The sequence below is a fragment of the Malania oleifera genome, chromosome 5 (assembly GCF_029873635.1).
Source record: "Malania oleifera isolate guangnan ecotype guangnan chromosome 5, ASM2987363v1, whole genome shotgun sequence".
Classification (NCBI taxonomy): domain Eukaryota; kingdom Viridiplantae; phylum Streptophyta; class Magnoliopsida; order Santalales; family Ximeniaceae; genus Malania; species Malania oleifera.
The window spans coordinates 105,538,427-105,564,226 of NC_080421.1; the positions used below are offsets into that span (position 1 = coordinate 105,538,427).

The 25,800-nt window shown below is 32.2% G+C and overlaps 1 protein-coding gene across 1 annotated transcript in view; it reads left to right on the forward strand.

Annotated features, from left to right (window-relative positions):
• The window catches only part of LOC131156099 (two-component response regulator ARR1-like), a 30,436-nt gene extending 12,365 nt beyond the window's left edge, over window positions 1-18,071 (forward strand). Inside the window, exons 2-6 of the mRNA XM_058109546.1 lie at window positions 15,378-15,529; window positions 16,054-16,471; window positions 16,929-17,005; window positions 17,102-17,893; window positions 18,009-18,071. Coding sequence (XP_057965529.1) covers window positions 15,378-15,529; window positions 16,054-16,471; window positions 16,929-17,005; window positions 17,102-17,893; window positions 18,009-18,071 — 1,502 coding nt within the window. The remainder of the gene's footprint in view (window positions 1-15,377; window positions 15,530-16,053; window positions 16,472-16,928; window positions 17,006-17,101; window positions 17,894-18,008) is intronic.
• The last annotated feature ends 7,729 nt before the right edge of the window (window positions 18,072-25,800 follow it).

Genomic DNA, 25,800 nt, shown 5'->3' on the forward strand with positions numbered 1-25,800 from the left:
ACATTTACTTATATTATGATATAATTTCTTGTATCTTGCCAAGAGTTTTTATTTTGTAGAGAAATATGCATTCCTCGAAAATAGTATATTTACTCCCCCTCTAGACTATATACTTCCGGGGCTAGGATGACTAACAATTAGGTCTCCTGAGCTCCATAAAGAGTTTGCTGCTATTGTTGATGAATTGGGCATTGATAGTATGGACCTTTGTAACATTTTGTTAACTTTACCGTGATCCCAAGAGGGGGGGGTGAATTGGTATTTTTAAAATTTATCTCCTAAGTATTCCTCCTAACAGTAGTATGTTCACAAGCCTATCGTCAATCTAGTGCAAATAATGTAAATATACCAGAAATTAAATAAAATAGTTTAAATAATCACACAAGCACCAGAAAGCAGTAAAGAGAGGATGACACGCAGATATGTTATCGAGGTTCGGCCAACTGCCTACGTCCCCGCCTTGGCTAACCAGCACAAGGATTATCACAATAACTTGCTCACTTAAACAGGTGGAGCGACACCTATACAAACCAGGTCAAATTATCACAGGGCTGACCTTAACCTTAACCAGGTTAATTAGCACAGGGTTGACCTCAACCTTTACTAATCCTTACCGGGCTGGATTATTGCCCCCTCAGGCAATGCCTGGAAACTCTCAGATATACAAACAAAAGGTACAATGTATGAGTGTTTTCACGTAAAGCAAATTTGTACCACAAATGCGCACAATATCACATACACCATAGATGATTTAATGATGTAAGCTCAGTGTGGTCTAAGTAGTTTAACTCTCAAGGATGTTTTCTATCAGTGTAGTGAGTACGTGAGAGTATCAATAACAATCTGTGTATTTCAAAATATTCAATCAAACGTGTTCACACAGAATATCAAACAAGTCTCAAGAATATCAATCAATAGAATATCTCAATCATATGAATATGTATATGCTTGGATTGCAAGATATATGTAATCTTTGTATTTCAGCAAATGATATAGACTTGAATGGATATTGTCACAAAGATTAATATAACACATACAAATATCTTTTCACAAATATATCAATATGAATACCACAAGATATTTGAGTACTTTTGAAAATATTTTTGCAAGCCAAAACAAATACAACCTTCTTAAGTTATTGCAATGAGAATGCAACACTCGGAAGTTTAACAAGTCTTCTTAGGATAGACTTATTAGCAAAGCCTCCTAAGAATACTTAGGTTATGCTCTCATTAGAAAAATCGATTCACACGCTCATCAAATGAGAGAGCAAACCTCTAACCAATAACACTCAAATACACTTACAGATGATACTGAGATGAAGTAGGTAAGTTTGAGTGGATTTGGAAGTAGTACAAACAGTAGGGAGTATTTAGCTTGAGAGAGAAATATGATTTTTGGTTTTTGCTAATCACCCCTTAATTCTCCCAAATGAAACAGTATATATAGACATATCAAAATATTTGACCGGTTGGGGACCTATTAGGGATTGTTGGAAAATTTTAATGACACTTAAACCATTTTAACCTATTTAAAAATTATTTATTCGCGGTAAAAATTATGGCAACCCGAGAGGTCCGGTCGACCAGATCAGTTTCGGTCGACCAAGTCTCATATGGTTTGGTTGACTAGGTCGAAGGTCGACCGAACGATACGCCCTAAGGTCATGCTAAGGTCATTTTGCATTATGATTTGATTTGAGCTTACAAGATAAACCATGCATGTGTTGTGTGTGCTTATTACAAACCAAATGTCCTAATTACTATTACAAACTAATTAGACCACTAAATATATTACAACTGAAAATACGAACTGGTCTTCAAGTTTTGAGGTTTCTCGTGCCATTGATGATATGTTAATATGAACCTGCACATGAGCTAAATATTTATCAAATACAGGAGTATTTGTCATTATCAAAACCAGGCGTAACCTATAAGGTTAACACATTTATTTTGCAATAATAGTTATCTTTAAATTATTTTTTTGGGTAGGTAGACACATAGATTGTGTTTGTGAGCATGAACCAACATGAACCTTGAGCATTGGATATGAACAAAGTGCAATATAATTTTTTTCAAGTACATTTTGTCCAAAACCACTCAAACACAGATCCAATGATGGAACTTCAACCTCCCATACACATTATTTTGTTTAACTTTGTAGTAGTTGTAAAGTTAAAGTTCTTTTTTAAAAATTTTGCTTTGTTTTCTTTTGATTTTTTGTTTAGTAAGGCTTGAATTGATATGAGCTTTGTTAGGGATTCTAGCCACCATCATACCACTTTGCACACAATGGTGTGACACCAAACCTGGGGAGGGGGTGAAAGCTGCCCGCCCATTGATGCACCCCCGTTAACTCACCAGTGTAATGCCTCAAGAGGGAATCAAACCTGTGGCCTTGGGGTCACCAAAGTTACAAGTCACCCTTACCTAAAAAATAAGCCAAAATTTGACCAACCATCTATTCAAATCAATTTTTTAGAAATATATTTTATTAGTTAAATAGATATTTAGTCATTTAATTTTCATGGAACACATATAGACAATATTTTGGTAATGATATAATTATATAAGTATTTTTCCTGAATTATTTGTGTTATTTATCTATTTTTTCAAAATTTTTAATTTTTAATTTTTAAAATAATAACTTAATTATATTATCGTTTTCATGTCAATTGAATGACTCGATTTATTTGTTAGGTTTACAATTCACTTATTAGTTTAATTTTGAGAATATATTATAATTAATTGATCAACTTTTCCAACTTAAATTATTAAACTAATGTCATTTTCTTAATTTATCTTATAAAAATTGAGTAAAAGGGTAGAATTTTTATTTTGTTAAAGTTTAATATTTTACTAAACTTAATAGTTGACTAACAGTCAACTAATGGAAGAGAGAGAGAGAGTGATGATGATGATGATGATAAAATTGTATAAGTAGCAACCTTAGGGGATTTTGTGATAATTCTCAAAAACTCAGGGGATGGAGTGTTATTTTATAAAAAAACGAGGAGGTGTTATTGGATTATATCCAAAATAAAATTTAGTCAAGTAAAGAGAGAGAGAGAGAGAGAGAGAGAGAGAGAGAGAGAGAGAGAGAGAGAGAGAGAGAGAGAGAGAGAGAGAGAGAGAGAGAGAGAGAGAGAGGAGAGAGAGATGATGATGATGATAAAATTGTATAAGTAGCAACCATAGGGGATTTTGTGATAATTCTTAAAAACTCAGGGGGTGGAATGTCATTTTCTAAAAAAAAATGAGGAGGTATTGTTGGATTATATCCAAAATAAAATTTAGTTAAGTTGAGAGAGAGAGAGATGATGATGATGAAGAAGTAGGGCTTTGGGGTGTCAGTTTTCATTGAATAAGCTACCATGACTCCACACAAACACAAATAAAGCACATGATGGGCATTTTTTAGTGAGTGACATAGATTGAATCACAGCTTAAGCCCAAGAAGATTCTAATTACAAACAAAGTAGGAAACATATATCGATAAGTGGAAGTTCAAGAGCAAAAGTAATAAATTTTCCTGAGTAGTGTGTCATCTTTAGTTTAGCTGTTTCAAAAAAAATTAAAATCCAAACTATAATTTTCAAAGCAGAAAGAGAATCAGAAATCTTCAAATCACAACCCAGCACAGACTAACATTTTTAAAGAATAAATTGCTCCTACTTCAAAAACTAGTAAATTGAATTTAAAATTTTCAAAAGCAAAAACCAAAAATTAAAACAATCATACCTCTTCGTTAGAAGCTAGAGCGACTATTGTCACGCCCCGAACCTGCGGATGGGTTCTAGGTGTGAATATAGTAACCTAACCTATCTCTGTATCAATTAAAACATACATGATACTACACTGAATGAGGGTCCGACCCCGTGGGGTACACATACACCCTATACACATTCACATATATAACATTTTTTTTTTTGGTAAAAGAGGGCGGCACCTCTATTTATTTATTAATAAACCCTCACTTTTGGCGGAGGAATACCGTGGTTATAAGTTAACACGAACCAACCAAATTAGGACAAACAAAATTAAACATAACTAACAAAGGAGAAAAAAACATAAAAACAACTAAAAACAAAACGAAATATACCAAACGAAACTCTAGAGATGAACTAATGACTTCACATAGTGAACCATACTCATCAAATACGTAGCAGAAATGTTCTTTCTTTACATACATCATTCCATACAACGTACCATACCAAAGTCTATACATAACTAGAATCTATGTTCCCAAAAATACAATACATACTTCAGGTGTCTACAAAACCCAACAATGACAACCCGGTTACAAAACTCGTACTTACACACGTACTAAATGCAGCTAACTGACACCCATGCTTCCGGACGCTAGGATGTTAGTTTCGGCTACCTGAAGGACCTGAAAAACATTTGTATATTCAGGGTGAGACACCTCTCAGTAAGGAAGAAAGTAAATTATATCAGTGTGTGGCATACATGTGTTATTTTAATATAAAACATAACACGATACAGTTATAGTATTTTCACAATTCAGTTCCAATACATACGATACCAAACATACGGTCAGTGTTGTCACACTCAAGCAATCGATATCCTGTAATAACCGAAGCCTCATATCGATATTATGCTAATACGGTGTCCACTCACACCTATCGGTGACTAGTCGGAACAAGCAGGTGATATTTCACAGCCTCGAATATAGAGCCGGACACTCTCGCCCACGGTAATTAGACGAGACACGGAGGCAGTGTACGATTATTAGCCGCCCCTAGCTGCTTTACAAAATCTGGAACAATTTTCAAACTCATGTTCCTATACTCATCAACAAACAGTCTCGGCTGCTGTTTGTTGGAGGGCCTGATGTGTTGTTTCGCTTCTATATATTGCTAAGGAGTTCAGCCTTGCTGTTGTCTCTTCGTGTTTCTTGATGGTATGCTGCTGTGCTGAAGATTCGTTATTGGTTTGACCTTTTGTTTTAGCTAGTGGATCTGGGGATTGGTTCTGATTGGGTTGAAGTTCTTTGCTTGCTGCTGTAATTGGAGGAGCCCTGTAGTTTTTCCTGGTTTTTTCATGTTGTACGTATTGTCCTTGTGTTGAAGAGTTGGTTTTTTATTGTCTCCCAAGCCTCTGGCTTGAGTTCCTATTTTTTCAGTTTTTATTGAATATATTTCAGATTTTACCTTTTTCCAAAAAAAAAAAAGAATTAAAATTTTAAGTATCAATTTGATTAGTAGTTTTAGCAAATTCATCGCTTGTTCATCGAAACTTTTATATTTTATTTAATAAAATATATTATAAAGTCACTAAGCTAATTTTTTTATAGACAAATTAATGGATTTATTTGATTTTCAAATAACTATAAAATTATTTAATCATATGATTATTTTACCTATTTAAAATTTTCTTTGGCCTAACTACAACATTTTATAAAATATAGATAAATAATACGTTTAATTAAATAATTATTAAATAATATCACATTTTACTTTATAATATGAAATTGCATGGACACAAATGAATAATGGAAAAAAAAAAATATTATTTACAAAAGAAAATGAACTATGTTTATTACTTAGTAGTTTTTAACCATAAAAAACTTGGACATCTTTTTAATTTCGTTAATTTGGGAAGAAATTTTAACTATGGGTTTGTTTTTAATTTTTATGGGAAGGAAAATTAACAATTGATTTTTTTATTATTTTTGGAAAGAAATTTAATTATGTTAATAATCACTAGTTTATAAATGACGTGGTAGATTTAGTATGAAAACTACAACATTATTATTTATCTATATTTTATTAAATTTTATGGATTATATTTCTTTTGTATGAAAAGTATAATATTATTATTTATCTATATTTTATAAAATTTTATGGTTAGGCCAAAGATTAAAATATATTTAAAATAATCATATGATTAAATAATTTTATAGATATTTAAAAATTAAATAAATCCATTAATTTGTTTATAAAAAAATTATCTTAATAACTTTATAACATTTTCTATTAAATAAAATTCAAAAATTTCAATGCACAATCAACGAATTTGCTAAAACTACTAATTAAATTAATACTTAAAATATCAATTATTTTTTTTTAAATAATTATATTGACTATGTGTTTTTTTTTTTGTAATATTTAACCATGAATTTCATTGTAATTGTTTTTGGAGGAAAAATTAACGATGGGGTTTTTTTTTTGTGCGTAATTTTTATTTGAAAGGAAATTAATCATGAACTTTTTTTTATTTGTTTTGGAAAAAAATAATAATTAGTTTTGCTTATGCAATCCATTGTATGTGTTGTCATTACTTAATTGGATTAGTTTATGGATGACATTTTTTTTTTTTTTTTGGGTAAAAGAGAGCGGCATCTCCTTTCTTTATTAAAAAACCTCTCACTTATGGCAGAGGAAAACCGTGGTTCTAGTAAAACAAGTTACAAATGGATAACCACTAAACAACTCTAAACAGGCCTAAAAAAAAAAAAATCAAAATCTTAAAAGAAACCTAAACCCACCAAACAAAAAATGAGTAGTTGAACTACTGACGAAAGGAAATTAGACCCAACCTATCCATTCGAAGAATACCTTTCAGAGAGCGTGATAAAAGATGTTGTTTTTCGTAGATGATATTATTTCTCAATTCTTCTTCTTTAGCGAGAAAATCAGCCGCACTATTGCCTTTTCTATATTGATGGATCACCATGAAATTTACTCCTTCCAGTTCCGCCACGAGGTCCTCCCAAAAATCCCAAAGATACCATAAGGTACATCTACCTTTTCAAAGCCAATCAACAATAATTCGCGAGTTACTTTCAATAATCACATTATAATAATGAAATTGTTTGCATATTTTCTCCTCCATTAGAGGTCTTATTAGACTTTGCTTATTTGCAATGAATTTTATTTTAGTGTGTAATATACTTTATTAATAAAAAAACAGAGCTCGCGGGTGGGACAATTACATCCTCTCGAGTTTTCTCGAGGTGAGATGAACTCCAAACTGCTAAACAAACTTCTAAATGGATATGGAGAGATTCAATTTTAAAAGGATAGTAAAATTCATATACCAAAATTAATTTAGTCATTTGATTAAATTTGAGATAATAGTACTAGGTTAATTAGATATCATTCATAGAACGGATGTGTAGGGGTGCTAGTGCCTTCCCCTTATATAACCGAACTTTCAAAATCAACTCTGATAAAGATATACCAAGATTACTGATTTCTTGGCTTTAGGTTAGCCTATCTATCAATTGATGAGTAACAATTAAATGAACTAACTACACCTAAGAAAATAGTAAGGTAGTGGTGACTCCAACAAACCTATATAAGAAAAACAACATTTAATCTCTCTCCCTCCCAATTCCCGAGAGGGGGCATTGGATCTCGTGATCCACACTTTGCGACAATGATATTTTTCAAATGTGAGCTTGAGAAAAAATTAGGTCCTCTAGGATAACCAATGTGGTCGTCTCATTATAAATCCCATGTGGCATATTGTAACCATGGTTTTCCTCCGCCATAAGTGAGGGCTATCAATAAAGTTTGGGTTTTTCTTTTTCTAAAAAAAAGTGTGGTCCTCGCATCAAGTTCTTCCATCCAATAAAAATACACCAATCGTGGGTCCTATTAAATTATACGTGGACCCTACAATGTAACACTCACTGTTCGTTGTGTTTTCACGCTTTCTAACAATGATATTTTTCAAGCGTGAGCTTGGAGAAAAAAATTAGGTCCTCTAGGGGAATCAATGTGATCCTTCCACCAAGTCCTTCCATCCAATGAAAATACACCAACAATGGGTCCTATTAGATTATAAATGGAACCTAGCATGTAACACTCACTATTTGGTGTGTTTTCATTAATTGGGAGTCTTATGAGAGGATCACGTTGGTCCTCTCGAAGAACATTTTTTTTTTTCCATAAGGTTTGCCTTATTTTAAATAAACTTTTTCTAATAAAGGAAAAAAAAAAAGGGAATATTATGTATTTCATACTTTTTGCAACTTTTAAAACTTGTTTGCTTGTTTGGAAAATTTTAAAAGTCATGAATTTACGGCTTTTAAAAGGTAAAAGTTAACTTTTTTCCAGAAAAATATTTTATTTCATGGGCGCCTTTATTAATTTCATATAAAGCTTACTTTTTAACAAAAAGTAATTCAGTGAGTGAAGAAATATTTATGGAATTTAGTGAGTGAAGAAATATTTAGTAAAAGTTAGATGCATCTCAACATTTTTTACAGAGTTTTAAAATCACAATACATAACAAAAGAACAAACTTGGATCCAAAATTCAGCCAAGAAACAGTGCTAAAAAAATATTGAAGGAGAATTTTAATGAAGGAAGAAATATTCAATGATTGCTCAGAAATTGCAGGAATAATTTAGTAAATGAGTTATAAAAAGGGTACTTATTCTTTGTCTTGTTTTAAGTGTATTTAACATGGCCAAAAGTAAAATTTAAATGCATCTCAAATTTTTTACTGAGCTACAAAAAAAAAAAAAAAAAAATTTATTTTCAGAGATTATAGAGTTGTAAACTCAAATTAGCATTTTAACAAACACCTAACAAGCACGACGTTAGGTGTTTGTTAATTTAATAATAAATATGACTAAAATATTTAAATTTTAATAATAAATATGACTAAAATATTTAAATTTTAATTTATTAAGATTTTGAACTGCAGGCAACTATAATCTTAAACATTTAAGATTTAAATTTTAAAAATTCCATATAGTCAATGTTTATTTAAATTTTCAAAATGTGAAAATTTTGAAAATTGAAGATTGACATTTGGAGCCTCTTCATTGCACTTCTTTTCTACTTTGAATTCATCCGCAAAACAAACACGACAATTAACGAGTGTTCTCATACGAAATTATTTACATCAATATTAATTGTATGGAAGATTTTCATGAAGAAATTTATGGGTCATCTTAAACGATCATGACAATGGTCTAATGGTCATCGAGATGAGAATTATTTTCTTTTAAAATAGAGACGCAATAGACAAAAGAGTCGGAAAAAATGAGAAAAAGTAGGTCGTCCTCCCATCAGCCCCTCTCATCCAATAAAAATATTTTAAATAGCAAGACCCGTAAAATTATACGTGGACTCTACCATGTGAGATCCACTATTTTGGTCGTCTCAAAGAACTTGATATTTCTTGAATGTTACATATTTTAAATATTTTTTCCAAAATTTTCTCATTGAAGCCCACGTATCCTCTAACGCCTTACCCTTTTCACAAAAGAAAAAAAGAAGGGAGAGAGAGAGAGAGAGAGAGAGAGAGAGAGAGAGAGCTAACTGTATTTGTTATGTGAGCCGGGCCTACATGTGAAGTAGTTTTACGGGAGCATAGGAAATAGTTTTAAGAGTTTAAACAGTCCAACAGAAACTTCTGCTGGCTGCTATTCCTCCCTCCGTCTCGTCTCTCGGCTCCTTATTAATTGTTCTTTTGGGTCTCCTAGGTTATTCGATATGATCATGTAATGTGATCAATACGGAGAGGAATAATCATCGTATGGATACTGAGGAAAAGGAAGGGGGAAGCTGCAGGAAAGCCGTGGCTAGCAAGAAGAGAGGGCGTGCGCTAGCCGGCTGCGAAGGGCTGCTCACTCCTGCTTAGTAGTCGTACTTCGATTACGGCTTTCACTGTGGCTCTCAGAGGTTCTTAGTGGTAGATGATGAGCTGCAGCTCTCAGTGTCATGGTATCCAGTCAGAATTGCTTCGGTTGCTCTCTCAAGGTATATTTCTTTAAACCTCTCTCTCTCTCTCTGTCTATCTCTCTCTCTCTTGTATTGTATTTTGTTGAGTTTATATATCTGTTTTCTTGGCTGTTTAATCCAATGTATGTCCCCAATAGATGCATGTCTTTGTTTTTGCCCTACTTATTATTTTAGTTATTGTTGTATTTAAATATTCACGATCCGTGAAAACTGTGGTTATTTTGATGATTGGTACACTTCACTTGCAATCGCGACGAGTCAAGTTACTCATCGTCAATCTTAACCGAGAAATGGTGTCTTGCTCTATTGATTAGTTTTAGTTTTCTTTGAATTAAAAGTTTACGTTAATTAAGAGCAATAGTTATGATGATGATGATTGAAGTAAGATTTTAAAGTACTAAAATGTGGTGATTAGGGACCAAACACGGAACTGGGCGCACGCTTATTTATATGTTATTGTATTCCTAAATTGTCTTTCTGCACTTACTGAAAAAATGGATTCTTTTCTTTGAACTATTAATGATCTGTTGGATAATTTGCTACCTGTTTAACATTTTAATCATAAGACAAAAAGGTAAGTAGCTGTTAATGTAATAATTCAAAGGACATAAGTTGTTTATCAAATTCAACAAGATGGAAATTCATATTTTGTTTTTATTTTTATTATTTTTAATTTTCTTTGTAAAATTTTTTAGCTTTGATACTTGTCGTTATTAACATTCATGAGCATGACTAGAAGTTCAATAGATATGTGCGATTTAATGGTCATACTTTTCTTGTGTATCAATTAATTAAATAAACGAAGATAATCGTAGCACTTGCAATAGACTAGTAAAGAAAAATACATGGACATTTCTTCATGGAACAATTTTAAATAGCATCAGTAATTGTACGTTTTTTTTTTACAATTAATTAATGACTTTTTCTTAATACTAGTTTCCAAGTTTTTGTGCAAGTTAAAAATCATCTTTCATAAGACAACAAAAATTTCCTATAAATTTTTCGTACGTTATAGTAATCACACAAGAATTATCGTTTATCATGGTTGTTGTTCTTTTTGTGTGAGATTGAGAATTTTGTCTTGTTGTATTGCATAACATGTATTAAAAGAAAAAAAGAGAAGAAAAAAAAAGTATGTTGAAATATATTTGGTTAACAAACTTTAAATTCAACAATATTTGTGAAGTAGTTGAAATGTCATGGTGTTACAGATGTCGGTATTATGTCGTAATTATCTTTGAGTGCAAAGTTAAAATCATCCAATGTATGAACTATTTCAGTTAAACATCAGTCAACAGGCGAAGGCATGCTTCATCTAGATTCGAGATAATGGATAAGAAAATGTTGATATGTTTTAGCTGATTTGCACATGCCTAATATGGATGGAGATTGAGACTTCTCGAGGTATTAATGAGTACTTAGAGATGGAAAGTCCAGTTGTTACCGTAAGTATTACCTTGAATTCTTTGTACACTAGATGCCTAATACTATACTATATGATCTGCTATATTGAAATCATGACTCATGGAGGCACGAACTATTTTTTTACATGTATGACGGATTGCAATGTTTTTTTTCGTTATGTATGATCTCTATTTCAAAAGTTGCTAAATTTTTTACAATATAATGAGAAATAGGAAAAAAATAATAGAACATTAAGATTTCTTATTTTTCTTTTCTTGCCCATTACTATTACTCTATGCTTGGCTTGACTGAGGACTTAAATCTGTGGTATTTTGTGTTAATTTAGCAAGATGTAAACAAAGTTGCATTGAAATTTTAGACCCAAAACCCACCAAAATCCCAACACCGAATATCCATGTTCCCCAAACGCCATTGCTGTATAGCAAATCTTGATTGTTTGTAGTAATGTTTAAGAGCACACAATTTTAGGCATAAGATTGGCTAGCCAATAGAAAAAGCAAAATACACTGCAGTACACCAAGATTTGCACTCATTCAATCCGTAATACTTAAAATTCGCAATTATCTGGGATTGGTAACTTTATTGCATAATCCATAGTGCAAGTGATCTTAGAGCAGGACCTTGATCACGCTAATGGTTCTCCATAATTCAGTAATGTGTCTCACTTGATGCAATAAGAAGTAGTAATAAAGGGTTATCGGATCAAGGGAGGTGTGATTCTTAGTGAACCAGTCGGATGCCGAAACCTCAAATTACATATGGCAGCATTGTGGTGAGGATAGCAAAAGAATGTGCTAAAGAAATACATGGGAAGTGGAAGGTGCAGGCAGTGAAGCACTGCGGCCAGCCCAAGCAATCCAATTAATGGTGAGGCAACTACAACAAAGCTCCAAGAAGAGAATGCATGATTGCAAAGTGAATGTAGAAGACGGTAGGGAAAGGATAATGCCCCCCACTTTGAAGAAGCCTCGGGTGGTTTGGTTCTCCTGAGCTGCACAGCAGAGTTTGTTGTGGTGTTCGACGAACTGGGGATTGACCAGTATGGATCTCTTATGAAATTTGTTCTACAATATTAATTTTTAATGTTACTTGTTACAAGAGATTTGTATGGTAGAAACTATATTGTGTTTGAGAGATTGTGGAACCAGCACTTGGATTTGAGCAACGTGAACTATAATTTTAGTTTATTTATAGTCCATCCAAGATGCACACCATAAATACAAATCCAATGTTGGAACTTTCAAGACCCAAACACATGTGTTTTATTTCTTGCGTTTTTGGTTTTAGAGAACATATCATGCCGACTAGCATTTTTGACAGTAGAAGTGCTTGTTTTAAAGTTCTTTTCAAAAATTCGAGTTACTTTGTTTTATTTTGCTATTGGTGAGGTCGGCTTGAAGTGCATTAGGGTTTTTGTTGGTTTGTTGTTGTTCTTCAATAATAGATATAGTACTGACAACCAGCGTACACTAGGAGTGCGTTTCTTTCTTTGTGGGTTCATTCGCTGTTTTATGAATTGGAAGCTGTTCCTAAGAAATTTTAGTAGATATCCAGCTAAGAGTATATGAATGTTCCCGGACGTCACGAGAGAAAATGGGGCGAAGTCCATCGGCATTAGGTAATAATAACATATAAGTGTGCGATTTTGTTAGTAATAACATCATATATTTACATTTAATTAGCTCATTTATAAACAAGACTATTGCGTTGCAGAATATAGGTTGTATATTCGAAGGAAGAACGGGCCTACTCAGAATCAGCAATGGATAGTTACTGACCTTTTAAGGGGATTCTCAAGATCATCCAAGGCACTACAGCCAATTCCTCGGCTACGTGACCACCACACGTTCCAGTAGTTTATGGAACTGTTCTAGACAGCTCCTATGCACCTTCAAACCGAGACGAGTTGACCCATATTCCACAGGCGATGTTTTTTTTTCAAACAATGGGTAACCCTGGGTCTAGCCAGTTTTACATGAGCGCGTTGCTCAGACCGAGCTTTACTCTCAATATGCCAATGGCCCTTAGACGCGTTACCATCCAACGCATTGGGAATTTGGGAATACCAGTGCGCTGCCATTGTATATGACGCCTAAAAATTATGACTCATCCTAACCTCCATTTATGCTGGCATATGCTGAAGGAATCTGCTACAGTACTCAGAGTTTCCCATGCTTCACGTCGTCGAAGCACGTAGTGTCCGGGAACTGCGATGATGGCGTTTGGTGCAGTCGTTTTGGGAAAGAAACAAAACTTTTCTGTAGTGCGATAGCAGTAATTTGCCTAAAGTAAGAAGGCCATGTGGTGGGAATTGAACAATGCACCATCCTGTTTAAAAGTAGCACTGATGGTTGTATTAATACTATTGAAATGTAAATAGAATATTTTGCGCGACAAGAGATTATTGCTCTTTGGGCGGAGGTCATTGGAAAAGGAATCCGAAAAATCGCGGAACAAATTCTACAACATTTTCATAGTCTAAAAGTCGATGATCTCTTTAGCGATGAAAGGCCTTGATCGATTCTCAGTGATGGTTTCAAGCTGTGCGACTCCATCATTATTGGTGTCGGTTAGGACACTTGATCTGGATGCTCTATGATTATGACCACTATGGAGGATGAAGGTTAGAGATTAATCAATGATTACTCATAGAATTTTTAAATATCTTTTGCGGGTAAATTGAATTTTATCACAAAAGGCTGAATGGTTGGCGTTTCATCCAAAATTTCTGTAGATTTTTGCAGCTAAGCGACGTCGGATGATTCGAAAGACGATGTCCCCACAATCACGCATGCCTGATTCCTCATGGAATCGTATTATATGAGAGGGGTGGGTAGCCGAGCGCTATGATTACTGCTTTAATTTAGCGTATATTTTTCTATATTAGACTTTGGTAGAAGAGAATCCATTCTTTTATTCATGAGCATTGTTGTATTCATAAATATGATGTGTCAAACTGCTATGTGTTCTTTTTGACAAAGACATGGGTCGAAATGAGCAAACGAGAATTAGCTAGTAATCTATGAGAGAAAATTTAGGAACAGTCACGCTAAATTACCCAGTTCTAGGCCTATCCTAAAAAAGCAGTGCCAACGTAATGTTAACTCTACTAATATAGTGTTTTCTTTGGCGTTAATCCAATGTATGTCCCAAAGATGCATTCTTTGTTGCCCTACTTATTTATTTTATTTATTGTTAATTTTAAATATTAACAGTGAAATGGTTTAATTTTGATGCCTTCAATTGCAACTTGCAAGAACAAGTCTTCCTCGTCATATCTAACAGAGAAATGGTTTTCTTGCTCCTTGATTAGCTTTTAGTTTCTTTGATTAAAAGTTTACGTTAATCTAAAGAGCAATAGTTATGATGATGATGATTGAAAGATTTTAAAGTACTAAATGTGGATTAGGTGCAAACATGGACTGGGCACCTTTTCTTTATATGTTCTTGTATTTCCTAAATTGTGCACTTACTGAAAATGAGTTTTTCTTTGATATTAATGAATGTAGGACTAATTTGCTACATGTTTAACATTTTAATACAAATACAAACAGGACGTAGATGTTAATGTAATAAATTAAGACATAGTTTAATCAATTTCACAAGATGGAAATTATATTTTGTTTTTATTTTTATTTTATTTTTAATTTTCTTTAAAATTTTTTAGCTTTGATACTTGTCTTTATTAACCATTCATGATGCATGACCTAGAAGTTCAATAATATTGCATTAACTGTGTATACTTTTCTAGTACTCAATTAATTAAATAAAGATAATCGTACACTTGCTAGACTATAAAGAAAAATTACATGGACATTTCTTCATTGGAAAATTTTAAATAGACCTAGTAATTGTTGTTTTTTTTTTTAAAATTAATTAATGACTTTTTTTAATCTTAGTTTCAAGTTTTTTGTGCAATTAAATATCATCTTTTCATAAGAAATTTCTATAAATTTTTCTTGTTTCGAATAGTAATACCAAGATTATCGTTATCATGATTGTTGTTGTTCTTTTTCAGGAGATTGGAATTTTTGCTTGTTATAATTGCATAACATGTAAAAGAAAAAAAGAAAGAAAAAAGTATGCTTGAAATTCATTTGGTTACAAATTAAACTTCATACATATATTTGTGAAGTGTTGAAAATTCATGGTGTACATGTGGTATTATGTCGTAATTATCTTTGAGTGCAAGAGTTAATAATTAATCAAATTGTTTTGAATATTTCAGTTACATCATGTCAACAGGCGAAGGATGCTTTATCTATGCTTCGAGATAATGGAAAAAAGTTTGATATTGTTTTAGCTGATTTGCACATGCCTAATATGGATGGATTTAGACTTCTCGAGATTATTAATGAGTTAGAGATGGACATCCCAGTTGTTAGTAAGTATTACTTTTGAATTCTTTGTACACTAGACTGCCCTTTATATATATATATATATATATTAAATGAATGGACGAACTACTTTTTTTACATGCTATGACGTTATTTAATTTTTTTAGTTATGATCTCATTTCAAAAGTTGTTTATTTTTTACACTAAATGAGAAATAGGAAAAATAATAATAGAATTAAGATCTTCTTATTTTTCTTTTCCTTCCCTTTCTCTTACTCTATGCTTGGGCGAGACCTTAAATTTGAATTTTGTGTTAATTTAGACAAGATGTAAACAAAGTTGCATTGAATTTTGTCCAAACCCACCAAATCCAACCCGAAATCCATGTTCCCAAACGCATTGTTATAGAAATCTTGATTTGTTTTTGTGTTATGTTTAAGAGCACAAATTTTAGGCATAGATTTGGTAGAAAATATTTAATACTGCAATACACCAAGATTTGCACTCATTCAAATCCAAAACTTAAAATTCAATTTCTGGGATTGGTAATTTATGCATAATCCATAGTGCAATTATCTTATCAATGACCTTGATCTAGCTAATGTGTTTTCTAATAATTCAGTAATGTCATCACATGATGCAAAAGAAGTAGTAATAAAGGGTATTATCAAAGGTGCTTGTGATTACTTAGTGAAACCAGTCCGGATGGAAACTCTCAAATACATATGGCAGCATGTTGTGAGGAAGCAAAAGCATGTGCTAAAGCAAACATGGGAAGTGGAAGGTGCAGGCAGTGAAGCACTGCGGCAGCCCAAGCAATCCATTAATGGTGAAGGCAACTACAAAAGCTCCAAGAAGAGAAATGATGATGAAAGTGATAGAGAGGGTAGGGAGGAAATGCCCACTTTGAAGAAGCCTCGGGTGGTTTGGTCTCCTGAGCTGCACAGAGAGTTTGTTGCTGTTGTCGACGAACTGGGAATTGACAGTATGGATCTCTTATGAAATTTGTTCTACAATATTAATTTTTTTAATTTTATTTTTCAGTGGGTAGAAACTTATATTGTGTTTGAGAGAATGAACCAGCATTGGATTTGAGCAAAGTGCAATATAATTTTTTTTATTTATATTCCATCCAAGAGCACCCAAATACAAATCCAATGTTGGAACTTCAAGCACCCAAAACACATGATTTTATTTTCTTTGCTTTTTGGTTTTATGAGAAATATACAATGCAGACTAGCATTTTTTGCAGTAGCAGTGATGTTAAAGTTCTTTTTCAAAAATGGTACTTTGTTTTATTTTGCTATTTGGTTAGGTCGGCTTGAAGTGCTATGGTTTTTGTTGGTTTGTTTTTGTTCTTCAATAATAGATTATATACACACACATACGTACACTAGCAGTTTCTTTCTTTGTGGTTCATTCGCTGTTTTATTGAATTGCAGAAGCTGTTCCTAAGAAAATTTTAGAGTATATGAATGTTCCCGGACTCACGAGAGAAAATGTGGCTAGTCATCTGCAGGTAATAATAACTATATTAAGTTGCGATTCTTCTGTTAGTAATAACAATCATATCATTCATAATTTGCTCATTTCAAACAAGTACATATTGGTGCAGAAATATCGGTTGTATCTTCGAAGGAAGAACGGGACTACTCAGAATCAGAATGGATGTACTGCACCTTTCATGGGATCTCAAATGGCAGCAATTTCCTCGCTACGTGACCACCCCGTTCCAGTTTATGGAACTCTTCCTAGACAGCTCCTATGCACCTTCAAAAGAGAAGAGTTGCCCCCATCACAGTCGATGCTTCAAACACATGGGAACATGGGTTTACAAGTTCATGAAGCGAGTGCTCCGAGCTTTCCCAATATGCCAATGCCCCTTAGAAGCTTACCATCCAACGCATTGGGAATTTTGGGAAACCAAGGCTGCTCTGTTATGATGCAAATGACTCATCCTAAACCTCCATTTATGCTGCATATGTTGAATGGATCTGCAAGTAATCAGGTTCCCATGCTTCCGTCGTCGAAGCAAGTATTTCCGAATGAGAATGGAGGTGAAGTAGTTTTGGGAAGAAACAAAACTTCTTCTGTAGCGATTAATTTGCCTAAAGAAGAAGGCCATGTTGTGGAATTGAACAAGCACCATACTGTTTATAAGAGTGACTATGGTTTAAATACTATTGAAAGAAATAAATATTTTGTCGACAAGAGATTATTGCTCTCTTTGGATGAGGAAAAGGAATCCGAAAACTCGCGAAACAATTCTCAACATTTTCATAGTCTACAAGTCGATGATTCTTTTAGCATGAAGGCTGAAGATTCCATGTTTGTTTCAAGCTGCGACTCCACATTATTTGTCGACGAACTTGATCAGGATGCTCCTATGATTATACCACTAGGAGAGGTGAGATTCTAATGATTACTTCATAGAATTTTTCAAATATCTTTTGCGGGTAAATTGACTTTTATCAAAAGGTGGTTGGCATTTCATCCAAAATTTCTGCTATGTTTTTTTGCAGCAAGGAGTTGGATTGATTGAAAGCGAACCCCAAATCGACTGCTATTCCATGGATATTATATGATGGGGTAGCCTTCGCATGATCTACTGCTTTACATTTAGTGTATATTTTTTCTATTCTCTAGTATGGTAGAAAAGAATTCATTTCTTTTATTCTATGAATTGTGTATTCATAAATATTTGTTTCAACTGCAGTGTTCTTTTTGACAAGACATGGGTGAAATGATGCAAAAGAAATAGCAGTAATCTAGAGAGAAAATTTAGGAAGTCACTGCTAAATCCCCAGTCTTAGGCTATCCTAAAAAAGCAAGTGCCAAGTAATGTTCACCTCACAATAATCCCCATAGGTGAATAGAATTGGCACAATCCCATGTTTTCACTCAGCCCATCTTCCTCGTAGCACTCCCCTTCTCTTCCTCTATTCATACATCTTTTCCAATGATTTTTTGTCTCATGATTTGATAAATAATGTACACAAAATAGGCATAATATGATGAATGAGAATATGAATCATGATGTGAATATGGAGAATAATAATAAGTAGTGGCGACTTGCATTGGGATGTTTGAGATGTAAAAAGGAAATAGTAAGTAAATCTAGGTAATCATGGTCAATTATTATTTTCTATATGTTGCCAATAATCTAGCTATTGATATTGTATCAAACAGCTTAAACAAGCCATACCCAAGTCATATACTCCTCCTTGGTTGAAAATTATATACTTAGAAGTTAACTCAGCAAACTTAGTTCATTTAAGCACTCAAATGTCCAAATCGGGCATACCCTCTCCAAATCGAGCGGGGTCAGTCCGATTACGTTCGTAACATTGAGCTGGACGTGCCGGAGCTAAAGGTACCTAAAACTCCTTCCCAATTGAAAATTATGCACTTAGAAGGTAACCTAACAAACTTAGTTGATTTAAGTAATCAGGTGTCTAGGACAGGCATACGAGGTCCAAACCGAGTGAGCTCAATTACGATTGATCAAACTTAGTTATTTAAATTTATATCATTTTTTGTATACTATGTACAATCATTTTTTGCTATCAAATCATTTGTACTTACAATACGTACGTATTCAAAAAATGTATACTAATTTTTTGTATAATTATTATTTTGTAGGATCTACTGTCTCTCACAAGAAGATGAGGATGATGACGAACACTAAATAACGATGAAACATTTTTTTTCTTTTTTTGTATTTTTTGTTATCTGAACAGATCATGTATTATTATATGAAGTCTCTGGACAATTTATTATGTATATATTTTCGTAATCTGAATAATTTATAATATTTTTTATTAATTATGGTTTAGTATTATGTGTGTAGAAATTTAATTACATGTTTGTATTAGTGACGATTTGAAATTTGTTACTAATAGTATTTCTTTAGTGACGATTTTCAGTCGAAAAAATGTGTCAGTTATAGTGACAGTCTTTGGCATCACTAAGCCGTCACTAATAGATTTACTATTACGGTTGGAGAATGTTGGATTTACTAACACTATAAAAAAGAAGTCAACACTAATAACGGTTTACTATTATTAGTGACGGTTTGAAAGCGTCACTAAAGGCCTTCTTTTTTGTAGTGTTAGTAAATCCAACATTCTCCAACCCTCCCAATTCTTTAGCAATAAAAGAAAAGGTGTTGTGGGTCTAATCCTTGTGTCTGCCATGGATTTTAAGAATCATTTTTGTTCACCTGTAATATTTTGATGTGATCTAAGAAACCTTCTCTGTTCAGGACGGAAAAAATCATGGTTGTGTTCATCGCTAAATGTGCTTATTACAAATTGATTAGTACCATTTATGCTTTGGAATCATATACTAGCCTTGCAATTTTTAAAACTATTTGCTTGATGAAATTAGGAATAGCTTCCCAAGAGAGGGGGGTGAATTGGATTCTAAAAATTTCTTTTAATTCCTTTTAAGATACCTTAAACTTCTTTTATTTTTTTTAACAAATTCTTGACTTGTTTGTTTAATTCTTTAATCAATCAAGAATTTAGTTCTTTTATTCAATCAATAACACAATTAAACAACCAATCAATTAAATACAATTGTCAAGCCAAACAATCAATTTATTTGTCAAGTACAAGTTAAATAACAAACAACCAAATCAAGATATAAGGTATTTAACGCTCTGGTAATATAAGATTTTGAGATAGTTTGTTTGTTTGTATAAGCCCTGTGATTATGACTTTGAAAATGTTGTGAAGAATGTAATTTAATATTCAACAATCCTTTCACAAACATAATAAAGCTTTTGTTGTCAGCTCTAGAAATAAATTGGCCTGTATATATGGATTTACTTAATATGATGTTCAATACAACAGTCAATCACTCTTTCCAAATATTCAAAACTCAAATAAACTTTCAATTAATTTATCTTTGAGTGTTTAACCAAAAAACGTACTCCCGTATGGTTTCTGCAAAACATGGTTTAACCAACGTACTCCCTTTTGGTTTCCGCAACCCAAATCAAAATTAAAATTTAAGTTTAATTGATTTCCAAATATGCGTAGCTTATATGATTTTCAAATTTAAACCATCCACGCAATTGAAATATGTACTGAAAATAAAGAGTAGGAAAAGAGAGAGTGAGATGAAGATTTTTACGAGGTTCGGCTTATACCCAGCCTACGTCCTCGCCTTTGGTAAACCACCAAAGGATTCACTAAACCTGTTCCTTTAACGGGCGGAACAAACCTTTACAACACTCCTTGGTTAAGGTTAGAGCCCGCCTTATCCAAACGATATCCCCTCGTCCAGTCACTCCTTAACTAGGCTAGAGTTTGCCTCTCTAAGTAATATTCCATTACTTAGCCAACGACCCAAACAACACTTGGAATCGTCAATCTACAAGAAATACAACCACAATATGTGTACAAAAATTTTGCTTCTCAAAGAGCTGATTAGTACAACAATTATAGCATAACTAATATACTTCAAAGTAAATCATAATATGAAATATTACTTGAAGCTCAAGGAAGTGTTTCACCAATTTAATTCTTTCAATGGATGAAAGATTTTAGAATTGTAGCACAAACTTGTTGAGTAAAATCAACAAGAACTCAATAAGCTTCGTGCAAGTTGAGAGCAAGAGAGAGAGCCTTGAGAATTTGAGAGCAATTTGAGAGAGATTTTGAATTTTTGCTAAATTTGAATTCTTGGTATATGATTCAATAATCTTTGAGGCTTATTTATAGACTTTAAAAGGTAAGTAACTTGGTTCCCAAGTGTGTTGAAATATGCCCCAAGTTTCCATAAATTTTGAGCTACAAACAACCCCATTTAAAAATTTGACCGTTATGAGAAAAATCAAAACAGTCACGTGGCAGTCGCTTGCCATGTTATTTTAAAAGAACAACAGGGGCAGTAGCCTGGTAGTCACTTGCTAGAACTAAACCAGTCGCCTGGCATAGCCACCCAGGAGCCTGGGATGTTCAGGCAGTCGCCTGGCATGCACAAATACTGCTGTCAGCTTCGAGCACCCTTCTATTTTTTGGTAATAACTTTTTCTGAATAACTCTGAATTTGATGTTCTTTATGTCAAATGAAAGCTAAGAGAAAATAATACAACTTTCATGCTAAATACTTTTTAAAATAAATAATTTTTAATAGAGAAAAATACACCTTAATGCAGATGTAGAAAAATTAACAGCATTTTGAAAATCCTCTTTTTGGTACTTTTCATTCCAAAAATGATTCTAATCCTTGAATTCATGTATCCATATTGAAATTCTTTGAAGTACTTACATGAAATTTCCTATAAACTCTTTCAAATTTTCAATCCTTGAATTCCTTGAGGTCTTTATGCTTGCTTCATATTTCTTTGAGCTTTCCATGTTAATCGCTTGTACTTTCATTCTTGAAACTTTTTCTTTAATATCAATGCTCTCATGAACTTCAAGTTTTAATCCATGCCTCAAGCTTTAATATAATCATCCTTCTTTAAAGTACAAGCTTTCATCAATTCTTTAACGCTCTATCCTTGAGTCCTGAAAATATATCACTTAAACAAAACATGTTAAGTATTACTTGTTTGTTAGCATCAAAATAAGATATTTAAGCCTTGTAAGTCCAACACTTGAGAAAATATTTTAATTTTTATTTTAAAATTTTAAAATAATTATAAAAATGTCACTTTATTTTTTAATGCTTGAAATTTATATACGAAAATTGAAAAGGATCTTTTCATTATTTTTTTAGATTTCTAATAACTTTTACTTCCAATTTCTAAAAAAAAATTATATAAATTTTCATCTTGTTTTTTTATTTTTAAAATTTATATACAAAAGTTGAAACCTTTTTTTTCATTTCTTTTCTTAGATTTCTAATTTTTACTTTGCCAAGTATGGAATTTAGAGCTTAAAATTTAATTTCTGTGGCCTATGTATGTATGTATATATATAACATTCTTCTAAACACAAATCCAAATTTGAACCCTAAATCCATGATTCTAAATATTATCTTACATAAAATTTGAAAAATTAGAAAATAAGTTCTCTTTTTGTGATTATTTTAAAATGTTAAAGTAAAATTTATTTTGCACATTTAAGCAATTACTTTATTTTTTATATTTTAAATAAAAATATTAAAATTTTAAAAATAATTAATATTTTTATGATTCTTTGAAAAATTAAAAATTAACAGAAAATATTTTCCAGAATTAAATGGATCATAAAGTTCTCCTTTTTTTTTTTTCTTGATATATATTTTCAATTAAATTTCTAGCAGTATCATTGTTTATATATATATATATATATAATGTAAAGTCCCGAATATCTACTCTTTGTTTCCCTTTCTATTTTTACTTTTTGATTTTATCTAAAAACAAAAATATGATAATTAAAAATGAAATTAAATAATTACGTGATGAGTTAAAATATAATCAAAACAAGAATATCATAATTTTTTTTTAAAATTTTAAAAATAAAAGTTACTTGTGAATTATTTCTACTATTTTTTATTGTCATATCTAATAAGATTGTTCTTGTGAATTGAATCTTAAAATATAAAAATTAAGTAAAAATTGTTATAATAATTTATGTTTATATTTTATATTTTATATTTTTTATCACTTAATCATATTTTCTTGTTGTCAATAGGAATGTTGACAATTGTCGTATTTCTTCTTAAGAGGTTGATTTTTTTTTTAAAATAATATTTGCACACCTAAACAAAAAAAAAAAAAAAAGGTACGTGCGAAATTCACTTAATTATGAGTTTATGTTTGTAAGTATTATAAATTCATGATGTAATAACAAAACTACTATATTATTTATTGATATGTAATAATAGTATGGTGTGACTTAGGAGCACCCTTTTATATATGTAAATAATATAATAATTAAAATTTTCTTTTATACTGTCCTTCATTCTTTTTGGTTAATTGAAATTATTGTGTTTTTTTTACTAATAATGGTAAAAAAAATGTAGACATAAATTATCAAAATTAAAATTTATTTTATTAGGACTAAAAGTTAGAAATATTATTGATGTGTAAAATTAAGATTTTACTCATAAATTTGGTATTTTTTTTTTCTAATTTTTCTTAATAACTAAATATAAAATTATGAATTCCTTAATATTTTTATTTCTTTCCCATAATATTTTGAGTTCAAACATGATCTTAAAGTATCAAAATTTTCATTACGGATGTAATAGTTTCGGTTCGGTTCGGTTATGGGCCAAACCAACAACCAAACCAAATCGTGCCATTTTTGAACTTCCTGAACCGAACCGAAAACCAAATCGACTATATTATCTTGCGGAGAACCAAACAATGGGAGTTTGATTATGATTTTTTTTTTTTAGTTTTTAATTGATTTCTTAATTATATAACAATTATTTTTCACAAGATACCGAAGCAAACGGTACCTTCGGTCCTCAGCTGCTTGAGAGTTGAGAGAATAGGGAGGGAGGCAAAGTCGCAGAGGGTGCTAGCCGTCCATGGTAGTGGTGTAGCACAGCTGTGCTGCTTGGCATTGACTTCGACTTTTCGAGTGTCTGAGAGAGTGAGAGATTGAGGGTCGAGAGACTGACTGATGGAGAGAGACTGAGATTTTGAGAGAGAGGACCAAAAGACAATCAGGAAGAGTTGGCAAGGGGCAAGGGGTGATTCGCAGACGCAGAGAGCACTCATATACTGAAATTGAAACCCTAGCCCCTGACGACTGTCCTTAGTCCCCATCACAAATTTTTATATATTAACTATTAAGTAATTATATTAATTATTATATATGTATTGTTAACCTTATAGGTCACACCCGGTTTTGATAATGACAAATACTCTAATATTTGATAGCTTTCAAGTTTGTATGTAGGTTTATATTAGCAAATCAATTAATGACACACGAAGTAAAGTCTGAAGACCCTGAAGATTATTTTTTGTTATAATTTATATTATTTGGATCTGTAATAATTTATATCGGTCTATAATAATCTTTGCATGTAGGTTTTGTAAGCTCAACATGATCATAGATTGACCATAGGGTACCGAATGTTATTAAGGCACCCTTCGATTGACCTTCGGTCAACCGATGCCGAATTTTTTCGGTATCCTCAAAGACCTTAGAAAGACCCTAGTTCCAAACACTTCACGTAAAATAGTCCCCAACATAACTCATTATATCAGGGGAATTAAATAAGGCAAAAATCTGGACTTAATTGAAAAAATTGAGTGGGTTCGGGCGACCGAACCCAAGCCATGTATAACGGCTTGGGCCACCGAACAAGTCAGCTTGTTGACTTCATGTTTCAGGCACTCGAACTTATATTAAGTGTATCTCCCTTGGGCACTCAAACTTGTGTCAGGTTATTTTTCAATTACCTGGGCGCCCGAACGATCACTTTCAAAATGGGCTCGGGCAACCGAATTAGTCGGTTCGGTTAATCGAACTTAGAACCGGGCACTTGAACCTATGAACAAATGCTACTGACTTTGGTTCGGGCTACCGAGCTAATATTTGGGTTGCTGAAATGTTTTAAAATATTTTTTAAAATGAGTTTGTTCGGGCAACCGAACGTCGATTCAGCCACCTGAACCTTCTCGGGTTAAATTTATTTTACTCGAGGTAAATAAGGGTTAAAATGGGTTAGTTACGCTTAAGTGTTTTTAGACTTTTTTAAGAATACCCAATAGATCCTAAACGGTTATATTTTTTACCTTATCTATAAATATGAGTTCATTTGTGAAGATTAAGAAGAGATTAGCCTAAATTATTAGCAAAAATCATCTCTATCTCAAAATCTCATTTTACCCAAAATACTCTCAAATACTTATTCTCATAATACATTCTGATATTGTGAGAGCTTATTGAGTGTGCTTGTGATTACTATATTCTACTAATACTCCCACTATTTTTGTTTGATTGTGTGATTCATTTTTGAGGAGTTTAGTTAATTTTATCTCAGAGATTTTAATATTATAAATCTTGTGTTGGGATAAACTAACAAACTTAGGGATCTTTGCATTGTCATTACAAGATTCCCTTAACTTTGATTTTGTTGTGTAAAATATTTTTTTACAAGTTAAAATATTTTCAAACTACTCTTGTACTCATTACATTGAAGGAAAATATTTTGAGTTAAATTTGAATATTTGATTAACATCTTTGAAACCCTGATTTGTTATTAAGATTTCATTTAACTTGTTTCAAAGATACAACTTGCTTAGAACACTCTTGAATATTATTGTGATCATATCTTGTTGAGTGTTATTTTCATATATATATATATATATATATATATATATATATATATTCACATCATTGAGCTTACATTTCTTAT